This window comes from Pempheris klunzingeri, chromosome 24 (genome assembly GCF_042242105.1).
Source record: "Pempheris klunzingeri isolate RE-2024b chromosome 24, fPemKlu1.hap1, whole genome shotgun sequence".
Classification (NCBI taxonomy): domain Eukaryota; kingdom Metazoa; phylum Chordata; class Actinopteri; order Acropomatiformes; family Pempheridae; genus Pempheris; species Pempheris klunzingeri.
This window is the reverse complement of record NC_092035.1, coordinates 1,474,989-1,494,053: the sequence shown is the minus strand read 5'-3', so window position 1 is coordinate 1,494,053 and position 19,065 is coordinate 1,474,989. Positions and strand designations below refer to the sequence as shown.

Genomic DNA, 19,065 nt, shown 5'->3' with positions numbered 1-19,065 from the left:
GAGACGACCTGAGAGCTTCGGCGGGAATGATGAAGTGGTGGAGGGAGGTGGACACGTGGAGGGGCACGGTGCAGCCGAGGAACGAGGAGGAGGACGACGAGAAGGATGAAGAGCTGGTGGAGGTACTCCTCCGGGGCAAAGCGCCCTGGGGCTTCACCCTGAGGGGAGGCAGCGAGCACCGAGAGCCTCTGGTCATCACTAAGGTAACAACATCGGCCTGTTTTGGTGCCAAAACTCAGGTGTTGTTTCAGCACAAATATGTAGAAATGTCAGATGATAGTGAGCCCTGTTGTACTGTAGTGTAGTTTTGTTGTACTAACATCAAATCATCAAACCCTGTGCAGATAAAACCAGAGAATATCAGGCATTAGTGTCCAAAAATCATTGCTGATTAATAATAGTTTAACTCTACTGATTGGCCAGGCCCGAAATATGAGATACTTCATCAAACCTGCAGTAATATTCAGCTGTGAGTTTCCTATCAATTAGACTTGTGGTGCAGAATTCACAGCCTTTCATCTGTGTCTGAAATATTGACCATCAACTGCATCACCGGAAAGCCAAACTGCGCCGTCTCCCTTCAAACACCGTCCACGTGTGAGATGTTACACTGAGGAGCCACATTTTGAGCTCTTATTATAGCCTCCAGTCACGTCGGTCCACTGGAGCGGCAGCACGTACGTTCAAATTAAAAATGATGGAATCTGAAAGAGCATTTAAATTCAGGAGGCTTTTGACGTGGAGCAGTGCACCACCGGCGTGCTCGGGTTACAGCCGGAGCGGGTTTTAATTTTTAATCGGAGCGCTCAGGTTGCCGGCGACAGCGTCCCACCTGCAACATCCACCTTTAATAGATGGCCGAGAACAGACGCAGGAGCTGTCGTCACTTGCTGGTTTTTAATTTCAGCGCAACAAAGTGCATCTCTGACCATTACTGGCTAAAGAGAACATAAGATGGGTGATGATTTTAGGACGTCTGAGACCCGTCTTTGCATCGACTCTATATGTAATGGTGCTGCTACTTTGGAGATAAGATGTTAAAGGTCCCATATTGTGCAAAACTGTACTTTTTAAATGTCTTTTCAACATAAATCCACGTCCCTGGTGTGTCTAGAGACCTTCAACCTCTTTTTCTGTGTGTGAAAACGCCACGGTTAGGTTTGAGTCTCTTTATGGCTTCATAAGGGGGATGTGTTGTGTTTTGAAGGTTGTGTTTTGAACACAGGGACACAGGAGAGGAGCGTGTGTTTATCATTTCCCTGTTTCTTTATGAACATCAGTAGTTTTATTGTGCTTTGCTGTCAGCATTGTGATGTCTATGTGTGTCTGTGTGTGTGTTCAGGTGGAGGAGGGCAGCGTGGCGGCGGCAGTCCGTCTCCAGGCCGGTGATGAAATGGTGAGCGTGAACGCCGTTCCCCTCAGCGGCTCCCGCCAGGAGGCCATCTGTCTGGTGAAGAGCTCCCATAAGACCTTGACCCTGGTGGTCCGGAGGTACCGTAGCAGCAGATATTCTGATTTTTAAATCAAAATAAAACACTTTTCTTTCTTTCTTCCCATGTAGAAAGTGTTAAATGTTGCCTGACGCACAGAAAATGACCACATTTATCATTTAAATCAGGAAGTACCTGATCAAAAAAAACAAGTAGATGAACAAGATTGTAGCTCTGAGACATTTGATGCAGACCTTCAGGCTAAAGACACATTTCCACCAGGGCCAAAAACATATTGAGGTTTCGGATTAAGAGGTCAGAGGTCAAAGCCACGGCTCCCTGACATGCATCTGAAGACTGTGTGACAAAGAGAAACTCAGCAGACATAGCATGTTGCTCATAAGCACAGTGTGTCCTAAAATCCCATCATGCTTCCTCTCCAGCCATTAATTTCTTTCATTAAGGAGGTTCGGCTGAGGCAGACCCAGTCTGACAGCCTCACACTGGGGCCTCTCGCTGCTTGTTTGCCCCTGACGGTGAAACAAAAGCGGGTATTGTGGAGGCGCCCGAGCTCCAGCCCACACTGTTATTTCAGGGCGCAGATAATGACTCCGAAATGAGGCAGAAAGGAGTCCCCTCTGTCAGCTGGCGTCAGGTCATGGCGGCATGTGCAGATCAAAATGTTCATGAAGAGGTGTTTCATGGGTTCTGAGGTGACAATTTCCTAGAAGTTAAACGGGATTTATTTTAACCAGATTGTGTTTGGATCAGAACTGATGTGTTAAAATACTAAAGTCGGAGCAACAAGTCCAGCAACTCTAAAATTACTGTTTTTTTCAATGGAGTCTGGTGGCTTTGGACTCAGTGGGATAATGGTGGTTTCTAGTTAAACAAAAAGGATCTTACAGGTCCATATCTCTGCAGGGATCTTCTCTGTCTAGTCTAGTTGATGTGACTTTGGTAGTTTAGATCCAGACTAACTCTTTAAAACACCAAAGTGCCACAAGAGCACAAACAAAGTAACCGATGAAGGCAGTGGTGGACCAGCAACACCTGTGTGCTGTGAGGTAAAATCACTGTTTTTGTCAGTGGAGTCTGGTGGCTTTGAACTGATCTAATGGACCAGGTCCTAAACTTTTCAGTCATTTCGAACACACAAAATAGATAAAGATAGCGGAGCTGAAAGCAGTCGCTCTACATACCTGCTGCTCGTCGTCTTAATGAGTCCGTTTAAGTCAGCTGTGTTGCTGTTTGGCTCCAATGCAGCAGATTCTGCTCTGCGTGTTTGTTTGCTTGTCTGGCAAAGAGATAATGGGAGTTTCTTGTATCCATGACCGACTAATCTGTTGTAACTTCTAATCTTCTAGTTTGTCTGACAATCCGCTGAGTTGGTTTGGGGATGTTGGAAAAGTAACACAGTTCATTCACGGTTTAAAACAGACGGAGGAACCAAAAGGGATGCTGCAACAGTCTGAAACATATATTTAAACCTTCACTTTTAAAAAGGTTACCTGCTGAAGGAAGTAGGACCAACATTTGCACCAGTTAGGCAGGTCTGAGTGGATCTAGCGCCACCCTGTGGAGGCTTGAGTCTGTTGTTTGTGTGTGTCAGGGTCCTGTAGGACACAAATATTCTCCAAACTGTAAGACATCCCTTTACTCCCTTTTTAACAAGTGGATTCTGAATCATCTCCAGGCTTAGACGGTGCATCAACAGTGTCTTTGTCTCTGCTGTGAGGGTCCTTATTAACCGTGTAGGCCTGAGATAGATGGATGGATCTGTTTCTTTTGGTTTAACTTTGTGTTTTTGTGACAAATATTTCCATATTTAATATTTCAGATATGCCTCAAAGATCTTTGTGTTTAATATCCCTTACTTTCATTTTTTATTTGCTTCTTTTACATTTTAAGAATTAAATCTTTGGGATATTAGTGGGTCAAAAGTACTGACCTGATACCTGTTCTATGTAATATTGACACTCTTACTATAACTTTGTGAACGACTATCTGCTGTTATAATGAGCTTACCCTCCTCTGGAGCAGCTAACTTTAGCTTTACAGCTAATTTTAGCATAGATGTGGATGAACTGCTGTAAAAAGTCTTTAAGAAGCGAACACTAGTTCACCCCAATACATCTGTACCTCAGATTATTCTTGTGCTGATTCAAACAGGGAAAACAGGGACGTTTAGTGGAATCTGAAGAGTTTTAAGAGGTTAGATAATTAGAGAATAATTAGCAGATGTGTACAGTTGTACTCCAAACATGATATAAGAGCACGAGCAGCAGTAAAATCACATCAGTGCTGTTAACTGAGCTGTGTCAGAGCCTGTATCTGCTTTTTAAACCCTTCCTACTACATGTGTTCCTGATGTCCTGTCCTGTCAGAATTATAATGGCAACAGAGTCTTAACGCTTGAATCCAATTACCAGTTGCAAAGCCACAGGCGTGGGCTCAGCTTTGCAGAGTGGGCCGAGTCACCGGGAGGGAAAAGGTGGACAGATTTTTGTGTTTCCACACCCTGCTGCTGCGGAGGAAAGTCTCGATCCGAGCGGGTTTACAGAGCAAACGCCTGGCTCTGAGAGAGAGAGGGGGGGGGTTTAAAAAGTGGCCCTGAGAGGTGGTTGAGTCGGCGTCAGTGCTGCTTCAGCGCAGCCGTCCTCCCCTGTTTGCAGGAGGAGTGGTACGGTCCATGTTGCCTAGGTGAGTTGACACTGCTTAGTGGGATAGGCCATATCAGCAGAGCCCATTGTTTTCAGGGGCTTTGGCTGCACGGGGTGGGCGCTGCTGTCTGCTCTTCTTTGCTCCCTCTGGACATGTTTGGTTTTTAGAAGATAAAGAGAAGATTTTCACTCCCAGGTACCACCTCTGTCTGTCTTTGTACTCTGTTCCTCTTTATTTCATCTCCTCTGGTGTCCTGACCAGTGGGATTAGATCAGGAAGCAGTGAATGAGTTTTAAATACTGTTTTTTCTTGTGGGTTTTCTTCGTCTAGATGTCGAGGCAGTGAGTCGAATATACATTTAGAAAAAGACCTGACACGCTGCTTGAAGGGCGACTTTTTTTGTTTTAAACATAACATTTACTGTCCTGATTTATCCAAAGGTGGCGAAGGGATGGATGACAACAGTAGTGCAGGACGACTGATGAGCTAAACTGAATATTTGTGTGAAACTGAAGCTGTTGGAGCTCTTAAACCTGTTGCCTGTCTCACACACACACACACACACTCAGGTAATAAACACCTCCAGAGGTTTTTGCTTTGATTCACACACACACACTGAGCTACAAGTGTTTTCTGACCCTGTGCTCAACATTATGACAGTTTACCGTAAATATTAGCAGCAAACAGAAGAACTGACTGATTGACAGACTAGAAACCGTGTAGAGGATCCTTCTAAATGTGTCGTGTTAGTATGAGGACAGTTTTCCCTTCAGGTTAGTGAAGGTTTTATAAAAAGCATCAGGGCCTGATAACTAAGGCTAATAATGAGAGTAAATATCTGATATCCTAAACTGTGAGTTCATTAAAGGGTCAGTTCAGCCAAAACACAAACACATCCTCCTGTCTAACAAAGAAACTGAAGTTGTATCTTCATTTTAGTAGAAAAGTCCAGAAATATGACCTTTAACAGCCAAAGTAAGTACATTTAATTTGGGTTGTGCTTCTTCATATTAACAGCTGGGTGGATGAGCTTTTTAAAGGTTTTTACTAGAGATGAGAGATGAAAAGCAGATCATTAGGTTAATTGTTTGACAGATATTTAAACATTTATTAAGAAAAATGTAGAAAATACACTCGTTCCTGCTTCTCACATGTAAATATGTGATAGTAAACTGAATATTTTGAGGCTTTACATTACATTTAGGCTTTTTGGAGACATATTAATAATATTCAGATCAATCATTAGTGAACTGGCTTCACAAGAAGCAGTTTAAAGTAGGTCTGGTTTGAGAAGAGCCAGATGTTCCAGCTGTTGATCATCTTCATGTTTTCGCTGTGACAAACTTTCTACTTTTCTCTCCAGTCCATTTTACTCTCCCCCCCTCTTTATTTTTTGTTGCCGGTGCAGGCGGTGACACACAGATAAGCCCAGCTGTGATGACGCTGGCACTTTCTATTGTGTCATCGTGTTTAGAGCTCAGCGGGGCGAGATCGGCCCAACTGGCCGCCGCCGCCGCCACCGATGCTGCTGCTGCTGCTGCTGCTGCTGTTGGGACTCAAACTGCAGCAAGCTGGTGAATCAGCAACATGTGTGTGCAGTGAGAAAGTGATGGATGATGGGTAGGACAGGTGATGTTTGACAGTCCTGAGCGAGACACCAGCAGATAGATGATGACAGATTATTAGTCACAGGAGCTCCTATCCCAAAAATAAAATACACGGATCTTTTTGCTAAGTGAGGTGACTTTGCAATATCAATATGTATTTTGTTTTTAAATCAACTGAGAAACCTTTAACGGATAAAATAACTAGAGATTTTGGACAGAGAGCCACCTATGATGAACCTATATCATCATGTCACCAGTATACTGTATATCACACATGTGCGACATATAGTGTGTGTGAGGAAACTCGATTTCTGTCAGTCATAGCAGCTATTTGTTGCTGTGGAGACACTTGAAATGAGGGTGAAATGCAGCATCAGTGAGTTCCTTCTATTTAAATCTCTAATTTACCAGCTTTTCTCTCATATTTACAGCCCAAATGTTGTGAAGAAGTTCGTTTGAACCAGATTTCACTCACATTTTTGGAGATTTTAGGTCCGCTGACAGATTTGATGAGACACAAACAGACACGTTGACTCACAGGCTCTGTACAGAAACACTGAGTGGATGAAAGCTTCTCTTCAGACACACATGATCTGTATTTTAAGAGGTGGCAGCCTCTCCTCCCCAGTGGAGGAGTCTCTTCCTGGTGGAGCTGTCTCAGTATGTGCCTCCCTCCTCCCCCTCACCCTGACATTGGCTGGTATCTCTCAAAACAGACGTGGGCCCGGGCCAAACATTCCTGTCTGTGCTGTGTTTCCTGACAAGGACACTGAAGTAGATGTTCAGTAGAAAAACAGGGTTGTGAAATATGGAGTCTGGTTTCAGATAGCAGGCTGATAGACCCAGAACCAGTGAGAGAGGTTCCCCAGTGTCAAGTTTAAAAACCAAACATCGGAGCCACTTCGAAGCTAACAGAGAGAATGTGCTATATATTATTTAGACATCTAGTTTGAAATTGGGCTACAACCTCAAATCCTCCATTAGTCTTGAGTCTTGCCTCACTTTTATCTTGTTGTATTGCCGTTATGATCTCTTGAGTCCAGGATCTTCTGGATATAGTTCAGTAAAACATCATAATAGAAAATACGGCACAATATAATCACTGTAAGTCGTAATAAAATGTAAGAAGACAGTGTGGAGTGACAGTAAAGTATATTTCAGCCACTTTCCACTGACTGTTCTGTTATATATATATATATTAATCTAGTCTATTATATTTATACAACCTGTATATCGTGTCTATATTCATTCATTCATCCATATAACCATATATTATGTGTACTAGCACACATGTTCACAGCACTAATCTGTATATAGCATCTGTAAACATCCTCACTCTGTATATTCTGGACATACTTTCCATATATCTTTGCACTTGCTACTAAAACTGCATTTCATTGCCTTGTACTGTACAGGTGTAATGACAATACAGTTGAATCTAATCTAATCTAGTCTAATCTAATATGTTCCAAACGACAATATCTCATCAGCTATTGGATGAATATTCATGGTGCCACTTTTCCTCCATCAGGAAAAAAATTCACTATGTCTAGTTCTTTGGTTTGTGATCAAAAACCTTCAAAATGACTAAACTAACATGCTAGAATAAGAAGAGCGTTAACATTATAGAGACTAAATATCAGCAGCTCAAAGCCTCACAGAGCCTCACAGAGCCTGACTGGACACAGATTCAGATTTACTAGAAGCACAAGCATTAAATAAGATGTTAAGGACTCAATTCCAGACAGAAGTGACTTGATAGTGACCTGTTGTTGGCTCGTGAACAGCCAGTAATAGTTCAGTAACATTTTGGACCTGCATCTCTACATGATGACAAACTGTGAGCAGCGTTGACTCTGCTTTCCCAGCAGCCCCAGCGGCTCTGCAGCCACTTACGGCCCAAACACTAGATTACAGCAAGGACGCCGGGCAGGACAATAACTCCTCCCCCTCGTCTCAAATCCCCCCCTTTATAATCCCCAAGGAAATCTCCTCCGCAGCACAAGGTGGAGTGTGTTTGTGAGTGTGTTCATACCAGGAGGAGGAGGAGGAGGAGGAGGAGGAGGAGGAGGAGGAGGAGGAGGAGGGTGGCAGCTCTTCAGTCAGGCAGTTCCCAGATTCCTCAGAGCGCCCGTCTCTGTCAGACTCATGGTAGCCGTGATGTTGAAGGTCGTCTTTCTTTCTGTCCTGGAGTGTTTGTGAAGCGGAAGTGTCCTTTTTGGAGCAGAGACAAAACCACTGTAGGTAGCTGGTGAGTTACTGTGGGTTTGTTGTTTCACTTTAGTTCAGTAGGAGATGCTCATACTCTGAGTCCTTAAAGATTCAACATGGTTAGAATAAAAGTCAGCTTGAAGTAAAAGTTTTTGTTCTTGATTACAGACAGAAATTACTTGATGTTCAGCTGTTTAATTAATATTTAATAAACCCTGTATGTAGGATTCTCCCAGTGCTTAATTAATTGATTTATCATTTAAGATATTCAGTTTACATTGATTTAAAAGGGCAGATCCTCACATCTGAGAGGCTGGAACCAGAGAATCTGTGATATTTTAGCTGAATAAAGAACTTTGATCATAGTTTCAGTATCACCTGGGGTGTTTATACAGATATCAGTCTTTTTACTCACCTCACTCCTCCACTGGAAGTCCAACACTGTTAATAGACTCTCGCTGGTATAATCTCCTCCACATGCTGCTGCTCGAGTGCAGGAGCGCACAGATTGTTCAGTTTCGTTGAGAATGATGCTCAGTGAGGAGGATAGATAAGATATTCCTTTATTAGTCCCACGACGGGGAAAGTTGCATTTATATTTAAGCTTTATCAAACCCCCTCTGGTCAGCTGTGTCTCGGTTTCATCTTCAGTTCTTCTCTTGAATGAACTCGGCCTGAGTTTGGCTCGTATATCCTGGGAGAGCACGGTGGCGTCTCCTCCTGTGTGGAATATCTGTGACAGACCAGCTGGATGCCCTGACAATAGACCTTCAGCCTCTAGAAAAGGAGACATTTGCATTTCCATTGTGCTGGAGTTTTGTTTGGAGGCAGCACAGCTCTTACTTTGTGTTTCACGTGGAGCACAGGGAGGAAAGGCTTTTAACTTTAATTTAACAGTTTGGGATTGAACACAAATGTCCATCATGAATCGGCTCGTTTACTGTTCCCTCAGTTTACTGCTGTTGTCTTTTCCAACATGTGTGGATGCTCTGCTCTGGTTTCTAGCTGTAGAGACAAGTGGGAGCTAGATTTAGATTTGTACGGTTGTATCCAGCCGAAGTTACAGTTATGTTAAACTTTGGTTTTATTGAAGGAGGTATTTTTATTTGAAGTGGAAAATGTTAAGTTGTCATTTTAAATTGGATGTGGTGTGAGTAGAAACACTAAATAATGAGTGTTTACTCCGGTTTAAATGGAATATTGATTTCCAAACTCAGAAATGACTGAACTGTAAAAACCAAACAAACAGAAAACCCAGAAGGAGGAAGGTGTCGCTCTCACTCACTACAGAACATGACAAACAGAGCTGAACACCAAAGATTAAGACAAAATTTAAAATAAAAATCACAGAAATATGAAGAAAAAAATCATATAAATATAAAATAACTATTGAAAAGGAGAGTAACACTCTGAATAAACAAACCAGAATATCCCGGCTGTCCCCTGAGGGATTACACGCAACAGCCCAGCATCTGTAAAGAAATCAGATCCAGGTGAAGTTTTGGTAGAAAGTCAGAAAGAAGGCGTCACGCTTTCTTCAGCGGGGAGACTCTCAGACTCCTGGGAGATGGCCAACATAGATGTCCCACTTGAAGCGAGGGTGCTGTCCGGCCTCCCTGCATTCCTTTACTGAAAGAATGCAGCGTCTCCATCAGGGTTAAAGTTTCAGTCAGGGCGCCTGAAGTCTCACTTGGCGGCGATGTTTCTCTTTGTTCTGACATTTGAACTTGGGAACCGGGGAAAACAATCTCCCTGGGTGTCAGCATTTGAAATTTTACAGAATATAAGTATTTGTAAAGGTTGCAAAACATGCAATCGTCACAATAACTTGTTTTCAGTGTGAAACATCACTTCCTAATGTAAGGTGCAAGGCTGTGGGTCGCATTCATCTAGTTTTTCTGAAAGCTCAGCAGCTAAGCTCCGTCTGGGCCATCTGGCTGTGACAGATCACAGACCTGTCTCCCTCTCCTGTTGTGAAAGCCCTTCAAAATAAGAGAGGGGTCACAGGTTCCACCCTACACTATATATAGTGTCCTCTGTGTCCGCTGAAAGCCTGCTCCAAGACCCAAGAGCTGCACTTCAATTAAATTTGGCCAGAAAAGTTTCAGAAAGAAGAAACATGTTTTAACTGATACGTTATTCTGTCTCTTTACCGACATATCCTCCTCCTCCTCCTCCTCCTCTTCCTCCTCTTCCTTCATCACTGGCCGCCCATCAGGGCTAAAATGGTCGATGTTGTGTCGCCACGCACAATGTCATCAGAAACGGAGGTTCATGTGGCGAGGAGCTTTCTCACCAAGATTTTGCGAAGCTCCATGAGGTACCATCAGCCCGTTGTGTTTGCTGGTAGTTCTGGTGAACCCAAGTGATCTTTGGTCCTCGAGTTCCTTCGTGGTTTTCTGCTCTCTGTATTATTGTGGTGTCAGTTCTCCAAACCCAAATATTCTGTAGCTGTACTGTGTTCCTGTTTTAAAGTTGAGCTCGGTGTCGTGATGTTCGTCCTCCTCGTGTACTATTAATCACTTTTGTCACACTTGCATGTCTCCGGCTTGAATTGTTCTGTGAATTTATGGTGTACGTATTGAACAAATGTAATTCTTTTCTTTTGTCAACATGCTGTCCAGGAAAAACCGCTTCAGACAAGGGTACGTGGATAGTGGATAGCACAGTAATGTTATCCGTTTATCTTACCAAGGTGTGCTTAATATTATAAGAGGACATTTGAAATGTGCACACATATATTTAGAAAATTATTCTATTTGTCCCAGTCCATACAAGACTGCAATTTAAGTCCAATTCACAGTCCAAGCTTGGATGGCTCATACGGAACAATAAGCCAAATACAAGTCCTGTAATGCAATTTAACATTAAAGTCTTATGAAATGCAAATTGTATAGAAACACAACGCTGTTCCTCTTGTACAGGAGGAGAAGGATGGTGGTGACAAAACACATGAAACAGTGTTAAACTATTGCGCTCGTCTTAAAAGGAAAATGCAAAAAAGGCTGAAATGTCAAATCCTCTCTTGTGATTGTGTTTTGTTGCCTCTCTGCCTCACAGGAAGAATGATCTGGACTCGCGGCTTAATTCCTGGCACTCCTCCAAGCTGACGGAAGAGGAGTCGGAGCTCGTAGGGAGCGAGGCCACCGCAGCACCAGTCTGGCAGCTAAAACATGAAGCAAGGTGAAACTTTTAGGTTCTCTGAGCGTTAAACAGGGCAGAAAACATGTTTTATTCATCTGTGTGATACTTTTACTTTAAAGCATAGTCAAGCACTGATTTGTTTCTAATGTTAAACCCCAGGCCCAAAGAGTCGTCCACTCAAGCGGACCAGAGCACCCAGCGTCAGATAACGAGCCAGTTTAACTCGGTGAACAACATGGAGAGACTGGAGCGTCCCTCTCATCCCTACCAGACAGGTCGTCTTTCCCCGACTAAATTCATCAGCAGCTCCGAGCCGCCCTGTGAACCAGGAGGCAAAAGAGAATCCGGGTTCAGCTGTTTCTCCAGCAGCTCCAGCCCTCCTGTTCCTGTTCACGACCCCAGCGCATCTGGTAGGAAGGGAACCAGCACTGAAAACATTTTCTTCAAGGGTCTTCAGAGTGAGGGGCCTCAGCAGGCCGAGCGGTCCCGCTACATACAGCCAATGCTGGGGAACGGAGGCTGGGAGGGGTCACGGGCTGAAGAACAGCCTGCCTCAAGGGTCTCCATCGCAGGGAGATCCGGCATCGGCCCAGTGTGGCAGATACCGGAGAAGAAGAAGTCCCAGTCTCCTCCTCCCCCACCTCCTCCGCTGCGCAGTGACAGCTTTGCCGCCACAAAGGTGTTTCCTTACTCTGAAGGGCCTGGTGGTCCAGCGAAGAGCAAAGGCAGGTCCTGTGAAAAACTGGCAGAAAATAATGACCAGAACGGCCTCAGATCTCACCAGGAGAAAACTTTAGAGGCCAGGCGTAGCCTCAACCCTCTGCCCACCAAAGACTTTCTCCATCCCAACATGGCAGCTGACCACAACCACAACCAGCTGCATCCCAACAAACTCTTCTCCCTGTCCAGCAATGATGTCAGACAGTCTCAGCACACACAGCTACCTTACCACCAGAGGCAATACAGTGACGAAAGCCCCCTCTACCTGCAGACCAGGTCAGCTCCTCCCAGCAAGACTCAGAGTGTAGGAAGCTACTATCGCAGCCTCCAGGATCTGCCCACAAACGCCTTCAGCCGCAGACAGGTCCGGCACTCCGCCGCAAACCCAAACCTGGAGAACTGCGGGCACAGCAGACACTTTGGCCTACTGAGCAAACATGCAGTGCAGACTGCTGAGCTCCAGGCCAGGAAGGCCAAAGCAGAGGGCCGCAGGATGGAAACAGAGAAACCCCACTGGGTAAATAGCAATGATTTAGGCTGCCCAAGTTCCTTGAAGACGAACGTTAAGGCAAAGTACTCTCTACCTCAGTCCCAGATGCCTTACAGTGAAAATAAGGAGCGTAATGGCCATTCCCATCTGGGGAATGGTCTGCATTATGACCATCAACCCTCTGAACTTGCTGTTCGGAGCCGCAGCCCAGAGGACCCTGCAAAGAGAGGCGAAGGGCACTCTAATGACATGAAAAGACACCTCCAAACACATAAAAGCAATGATCATAAGGTCAGTTTTCCAAGGAACCAAGACCCATGGGTGCCTCAAGAAGATCACCGAATATCCCCCCTGAAAACTCCACTTCTTCACTCCCTGGCTCAGGAGAATAGGAGTCTGGCTGAGAGGCAACCAGCAGCTATGACCGCGGGTGTTTTGTCCACGCAGGATGCCATCGACACCTTGGCGGCCAGCAGTGGAAAAGCAAATCGGCGCAGCGACCGCTACGCCACCACCCTCCGCAATGAGATCCAGCAGAAACGAGCCCAGCTGCAAAAGAGTCGCAGCGCTGCAACCCTGACGTGCGACGCCGAGGATGAGGAGGCGGAGGAGTGGAGGTGCAGGGAGAGTTCTAGGTCTTCATGTGTCTCCTTCTCCAACACTTACAAGGACCACCTGAAAGAGGCGCAGGCCAGAGTCCTCCAGGCCACCTCCTTCCAGAGACGAGACCTCGAGCCTCTTGGACCGGAGGTGCAGGTAGTCAAATCCTCCAATGGACGGGTTAGAGGACGTAAGCGCTTCCCCCTGGCCAAGAGGACGCACTCCTTCTCAGAGCCTGATAAGATAGACAAAGTTGGAGTGGAGGGAGAACCTCAAACAGGGTCTTTTGGAGAGCGGAGGAAGTTCTTTGAGGCCAAACCGGCGTTTTCCAGGCCTGTGCTGAAGTCCAGTCAGAGCTCAAACTTGAGCACAGACCTTGGCGAGACAGGCAAACCCAAAGAGAGAACTCCCGAGGAGGCTCACCCATCCGCAGACCCCAACCACCTCAGCCCCGGACATAAGCAGGTCTCGCTAGAGCAGCAGAGGCTCGGGACCTTTGCTGAGTACCAGGCCACGTGGAACAAACAGAAGAAGTCATGTGAGGCCAAGACCCAAGGGAGGTATCATTCAGCGGAGAACATCTTGGATACAGATGCAGAGGAGAAGCCTGTGTGCATCCACGAGAGATCCCGCTCTTCTCCCTCTGCAGACTTCTACACACAGGTGAGAACCAGAACATTTATATGACTGGCTGATTTAGAAAAGTCTGTTCAAGTACCTGTTTGACAAGATGTATAAATATAATGATGAAATAAACTAATTTAAAGAGGGCCTCCACTTTTCTTTTGCAGAATATTCCCTCACCGTGGAGAGAGACTCACAGCCAGCAGAGCAGCTACACCAGCAGGTGAGACAAAATCTGAACACTTTTACTGTGTGGCACAGGATGGCACGGTGTTTGCCAAGTCAAAGAGCGGTCAACCATCCATCAGTGTCCATCAGAGTCGCTCAGCGATCACTCCGATCTGTCTGCTGCGAAGTTTCATGTCAATGTGGAATGTATTTGAGTGGTGAGATTTCAGGGCAGGGAGAGAACACGCCTCAGTTTCTCATTTCAGGTTTCCTGAGCTGAAAAGAAAATATCATTTTCTGTCATAATAGATCTAGATTTCCAACCTTATCTGGTGTTGTTGGAGCTCATGTTGAGGTGAACAGTATCTTCTAGGCTGCTGTAGTGAACTACACCCAGATTTACGGCGGGTGGAGAGTGTATCATTTTATCCTTACGCTCCTGTTGAAAGAGAACACTTATCTTCTGCGTACATGATCACTTTCTTGGCTACATGGTGAAATTAATCCACAGCTCTTGCACCTTTTGTTGACATGCTGACTTGTGTGAAAGGTGGGACAAAAACACCTTTCAGAAAATATGACATTCAACCAAGAGCGTCAGCAGCAGACCTGACACTGAGATATCTTCTCTCATATTCCATCATCTTCTTTCTAGTGTTACCTCATGAACCTTTTTAGTATGTCGTGCTTGAATGAGATAAACTTCCAACTACAGCAGTCTGAGAAGCTTTTTGCCTTTTTTGCTTTACTAAAAGCCGTTATTTATATTTAAAAGGCCGTAAAGTTACTTATATTATGATCATGTCACGAGTGAATCTTCAGTCTACTAATACATGAATGATTATATGTTGTACTGGTCTAAGAAACCAGTCAGACAACATGTTAATGGAGTAAATATAGCGGTGTATGAGCTAATGAATTAATTATTTGCCAGCTTGATTCTATCAAAAACATCCCTGCAGACTTGCAGAATAAAAATCTTTGGGTTTGTTTGGATGTACTAGAACCACCACAAGTCACAGAGCTGTTTTCCTTCACTGAGCTGTGGTTCAACCAGCTAAAACACTGACTCACGCTGTCTGATGAGTTCGGGTTAGGGTTTGAGTCGATGCCCAATTTCTTCCCAATACCACTGAAAAACACACTGCAGCGTATTCATGAGTGTGGAACCTTTTCTCCTGGCAGCCTGTTATATGTTCACACATATTTAAACCATCTGACCATACTGGTAAAGAAGGTAAGATAAGACTTTTTCCTCAGGTGCTGATGAAGTTTGTTTTATTTTGACCTCCAGGGGAAAAACAGAGAGCAGGCTGCACTACCAGCCCGACCACAGCCCACATTCGGCTCCGTCGGTCCCCAGAGATGAGGGCCCGGTCCCAAGCCTCGCCGACCACAGGACCAAACCAGACACTGGCAATCCTTCCCACACCACACACTCCCCAGGCACTCTCAGCCACAGCCCCAACCCTGGCTCTCACCATCCATCCCAGCTTCCACAAGCCAAGGGCCTCCTGCCACCGCCCAGGCCCCATTTAGGCCCAGAAACCACATCCTCCTCCCAGGAATTCCTCACTGGCGCCCAGGCAGACCCAGCAGGGCTCCAGCCTCTGTCCAGCTCCAGCTCTGACACCCAGCACCATGCTGCTGCCCAGGACTCCTCCGCCGGCCCCGCCCCGGCCGGCTCCCCTCACCTCACTAAGACGTCCAGAGCAGACATGAGCAGAGGAGGTGCAGAAAACGGAGAGGAGAAGGAGCAACCGAGGCCGCCCTCCTCTTCGTCTCTGTTCACCCCGTGGACAGCAGACCGAGCGCGGTCTCCTTCGCCACAGTTTGCACCGCTGAGACTGACCGACAGGCCGCCGGCCGTGTTCGTGCAGGATGACTCACCGCTCAGGTAAGCGGCTTAGCCGGAGTGCTTGAGGTCTCCTCGCTGCCCCTCGTTATGTAAAGCCTTCCCCTCGTGCTCTACTAGACCAGGCTTTGACTTACAACGTTAAGTAACAACAAGGAAGAGTCCGACAGATAAATAATACAATAAGAGAGCAGAAAGAACAGATTATTGCTGAAGATGTTTATCGTCACTGTGTTCTGTTAGCTGCTGAAAATGCCCAGAATGTAAAATGTGCCCACAGGGAGGAAGAGCAGAGCTTGATTGTGCTTGGAGTTGATTTCCCCTGCTGCCTGGGACAAATCAAACTGGAGGCTGTAATTTTGTTAAAGCCACACGGCTGCTGTGACCTTTGGTTCCCGTCGCAGTTGTACTGTACTATCCATCCTTTAATTAGAAACGACGACTGTGTGGCTCTGATGTTTATCAAAATGTGTGTCTCCATCTGTCTTGTGATGGATGTGGTTTAGGTTAAAAAACAAAATACTTATGTGCAAGGCCTAGAATTATAAAATGTTTGGCTGTCTTACAGGTTTGAAATATTCTGTTATAAATTAAAACATGTCAGAGGAATCAGAGGAGATTAAAGAACTGACTCCATCTATATCTGTCTTTCTTCTACATTTTTTCCATCTTAACAGAGGAATAACTGTCGGCTTGTTTCCTGTCCAGGTTAGAGAATGATTTGAAGACGCCGGCTGAGATGGAGGTGAGCAGCCCGGTGAGGAAAGTCCCCGTGAGGATCGTCCACGCGGAGAGCAGCTCGGAGAGAGAGGGGAGAGCCTACCTGACTCAGAGCTCAGAGACCTGCGGCGTCTACGAGCTGCCGCCCCACATCCCCCCCCTGAGCACCACGGAGCGCCCTGCCTCGTCCCTGTTCAGCGCCTACACCCGCCAGGCGGCTCAGGACCCGCCTCGGGTCCAGGAGTCGGTCCCTGAGCCGAGTTCAGCGGGGGCTCGGTGCTCGGAGGAGGACGCTAAGAGAGAGGAGCTGGCCAGGGACATCATGGGTAAAGACAAGTCCCTGGTGGACATCCTGGACCAGAGCGGCAGGATGACCACCATGGACCTGATGGAGGGACTCTTCCCCACAGAGGAGCAGATCCTGCAGGGGGGCCACCACCGCAGGAGGGCCTCCGCCGGCTCCAGGCTGCCCACCTCATCCCCCAGGAGCATGGACAGGTGGGAAATTCAATTAGCACAGCCAGGTCGAACTCTTTCCAGGGAGCAGCGGGTGAAAGTAATTCAGTTTGAACTGCTCGTCTCTTTTTCAGCTTCAGAAACACAACAGCTGGTTTACTGTTCTTGTCTGCATTTTGTGACAGGACTTTACCGAACATGCTGTCACCTCAATATCAATTAACTGAATTAACAAATTGTTGTTAATTTTAAAGTTTTCAGTTTTAAGAGCCCAGAAATGAGCTGAGGGTTTGATATTTCTGTTCCCGTCCAGCCGCCTGGTGGACAAACATCGTATTACAGCTGCAAGAGCGTTGACCTGCTTTATAGTTGCTAATAATAATAATAATAATTTTCATCTCCCGGTTGCAGAAGCACATGGATTTTAAAATAGCTGGACTACTTTCCACTATTTCTAATGCTGGTTGCTTTAATACTCCTACCTAATACCTAATGTCTCCTAATGATGATCACATGATGATTATTGGTGAAACATGAAGAAAAACAGCATGTTTCAGTTAAAGATGTGAGAGACTTACCTGTGTGTGTGTGTGTGTGTGTCAGGAGGGAGGAGGAGGACGTGTCTGTATCAGCAGCAGCCTCCCTCGTCCCCAGCTCCTCCTACTACAACACATCTGCTCCCAAAGCCGAGCTCCTCATCAAGATGAAGGACATGCAGGAGCAGCTGGAGGAGCAGGACTCTGAGGACGAGCTGGACGTCGACCTCGCCAGTAAAAAGGTAAAACACAGGCTGTGAGTGGAGTAAGAACATAATCTCTCTTGTTTTAATGGTATATGTGTATTTTACCCCTTTTTTTCTTCTTCATGCTTTCCAGCAAGAGCTGATCACCAGCCTGGCGGGGAAGCTGGAGGTGCTGCGGGAGGCGCGGCACAGTCTGCAGGAGGACGTGGAGGACAACGAGGCTCTCGGCCGCAAAGTAGAGGCGACCGTGCAGCGCCTGTGTCAGCCCAACCAGCTCGACAAGTTCTGCATGTTTGTGGGCGACCTGGACAAGGTGGTGAGCCTGCTGCTGTCGCTGTCGGGGCGGCTCGCCCGGGTGGAGAACGCCCTCAACAGCTTGGATGACGAAGCCCCGCCAGAGGAGAAGGTAACAGCTTAGGGGGGAAAAACACGGCATGTTAATCTGGTCGGATAATGCATAGATGACTGAATCATTACTGATATCCTTCCTTCATCAGAGAACCCTGACAGAGAAGCGTAAGCTGCTGATGCGGCAGCACGAGGATGCCAAGGAGCTGAAGGAGAACCTGGACCGTCGGGAGCGGCTTGTTTCCGGCATCATGGAGGCCCACCTGGACGCAGAGAGCCTGGACGACTACCGGCACTTTGTGAAGATGAAGTCGGCCCTCATCATCGAGCAGCGTAAACTGGAGGACAAGATCAAGCTGGGCGAGGAGCAGCTGAAGTGCCTGGTGGACAGTCTGCCGCTGGAGCAGAGGCCGCCGCTCTGATAGCCTCTGCAGACCAAAGCTTCTGGCTCTGCAGAAGGAATGCTGGATCAGGACCGAGGCACCGGGAAGTCGGTGGACAATTTCTGCATTTGCGGGTGCTACATGTAGCATTTTGATATTAATGTCACTGCTAAATTCTGTCTGAGTTTGTGGCTGAGGTGATTTCAAATCTCTGTGTCGCTGCATTGTTGTTGTTTCTCAAAGTGAATACTACATTTCCCAGGTGGCCATTTTTGACCCAAGTAGTTCTAATACCCAAGGAGCCTCTATGGTTATTTAGACTGCTTCTGTGTGTGCTGCCATCTGTGATAAACACATTCACTGCTATGTGTCTGTGGACAGATTTTCTGCTTTAATAAGCATCTGAATGAAGATTTGAATGGTCGATATGGGCTGATAGTCATATGACACACACAGCAAACTTTTTGTAGAGGGTTTGATTCTTGAACAATAATTTCATAGAGTAAATAAACAATAAATCAGTTTAATTGAGCCCTGTATGTGACTGTACTTCAGCGCCCCCTAGAGACGAAGCTGGGAAAGTGAAGCAAAGTGAATTGTCTGAAAATGATTCAAACCAAATTCAGCCGTCTTGTAAACACATAACTTTGATCGTCTCTTCATCTTACAGTGTTTCCAGTCTCCTTTTCATTATTTGTGTTTCCTAATTGTTGTATTTAAGTTGCATCATGAGCTCGCTGGGCTTGTTATGAATTATCATCATGTGTTTTAAGTTTTACAGTAATATTTTCTAGTAATTTATTGTAGCCTTTTTGAAGACTTATATGGAGGAAGGGGAAACGTTTCCCCAGTAATTTATTTTCACTCATGGCGTAATTTTTGTTTTCAAATGAAATGAAATCA

The 19,065-nt window shown here is 46.0% G+C and overlaps 1 protein-coding gene across 1 annotated transcript; it reads left to right on the top strand.

The window, feature by feature from the left end:
• Window positions 1-1,378: 1,378 nt before the first annotated feature.
• On the top strand, window positions 1,379-18,201 carry LOC139223544 (protein Shroom2-like). Its single transcript, XM_070855480.1, has 12 exons — window positions 1,379-1,491; window positions 1,562-1,564; window positions 10,131-10,232; window positions 10,537-10,557; window positions 10,973-11,095; window positions 11,216-13,529; window positions 13,658-13,713; window positions 14,953-15,555; window positions 16,222-16,731; window positions 17,293-17,467; window positions 17,565-17,837; window positions 17,929-18,201. The coding sequence occupies exons 1-12, from the start codon at window positions 1,394-1,396 to the stop codon at window positions 18,199-18,201; spliced, it is 4,551 nt and encodes a 1,516-aa protein (XP_070711581.1). The 5' UTR covers window positions 1,379-1,393.
• The last annotated feature ends 864 nt before the right edge of the window (window positions 18,202-19,065 follow it).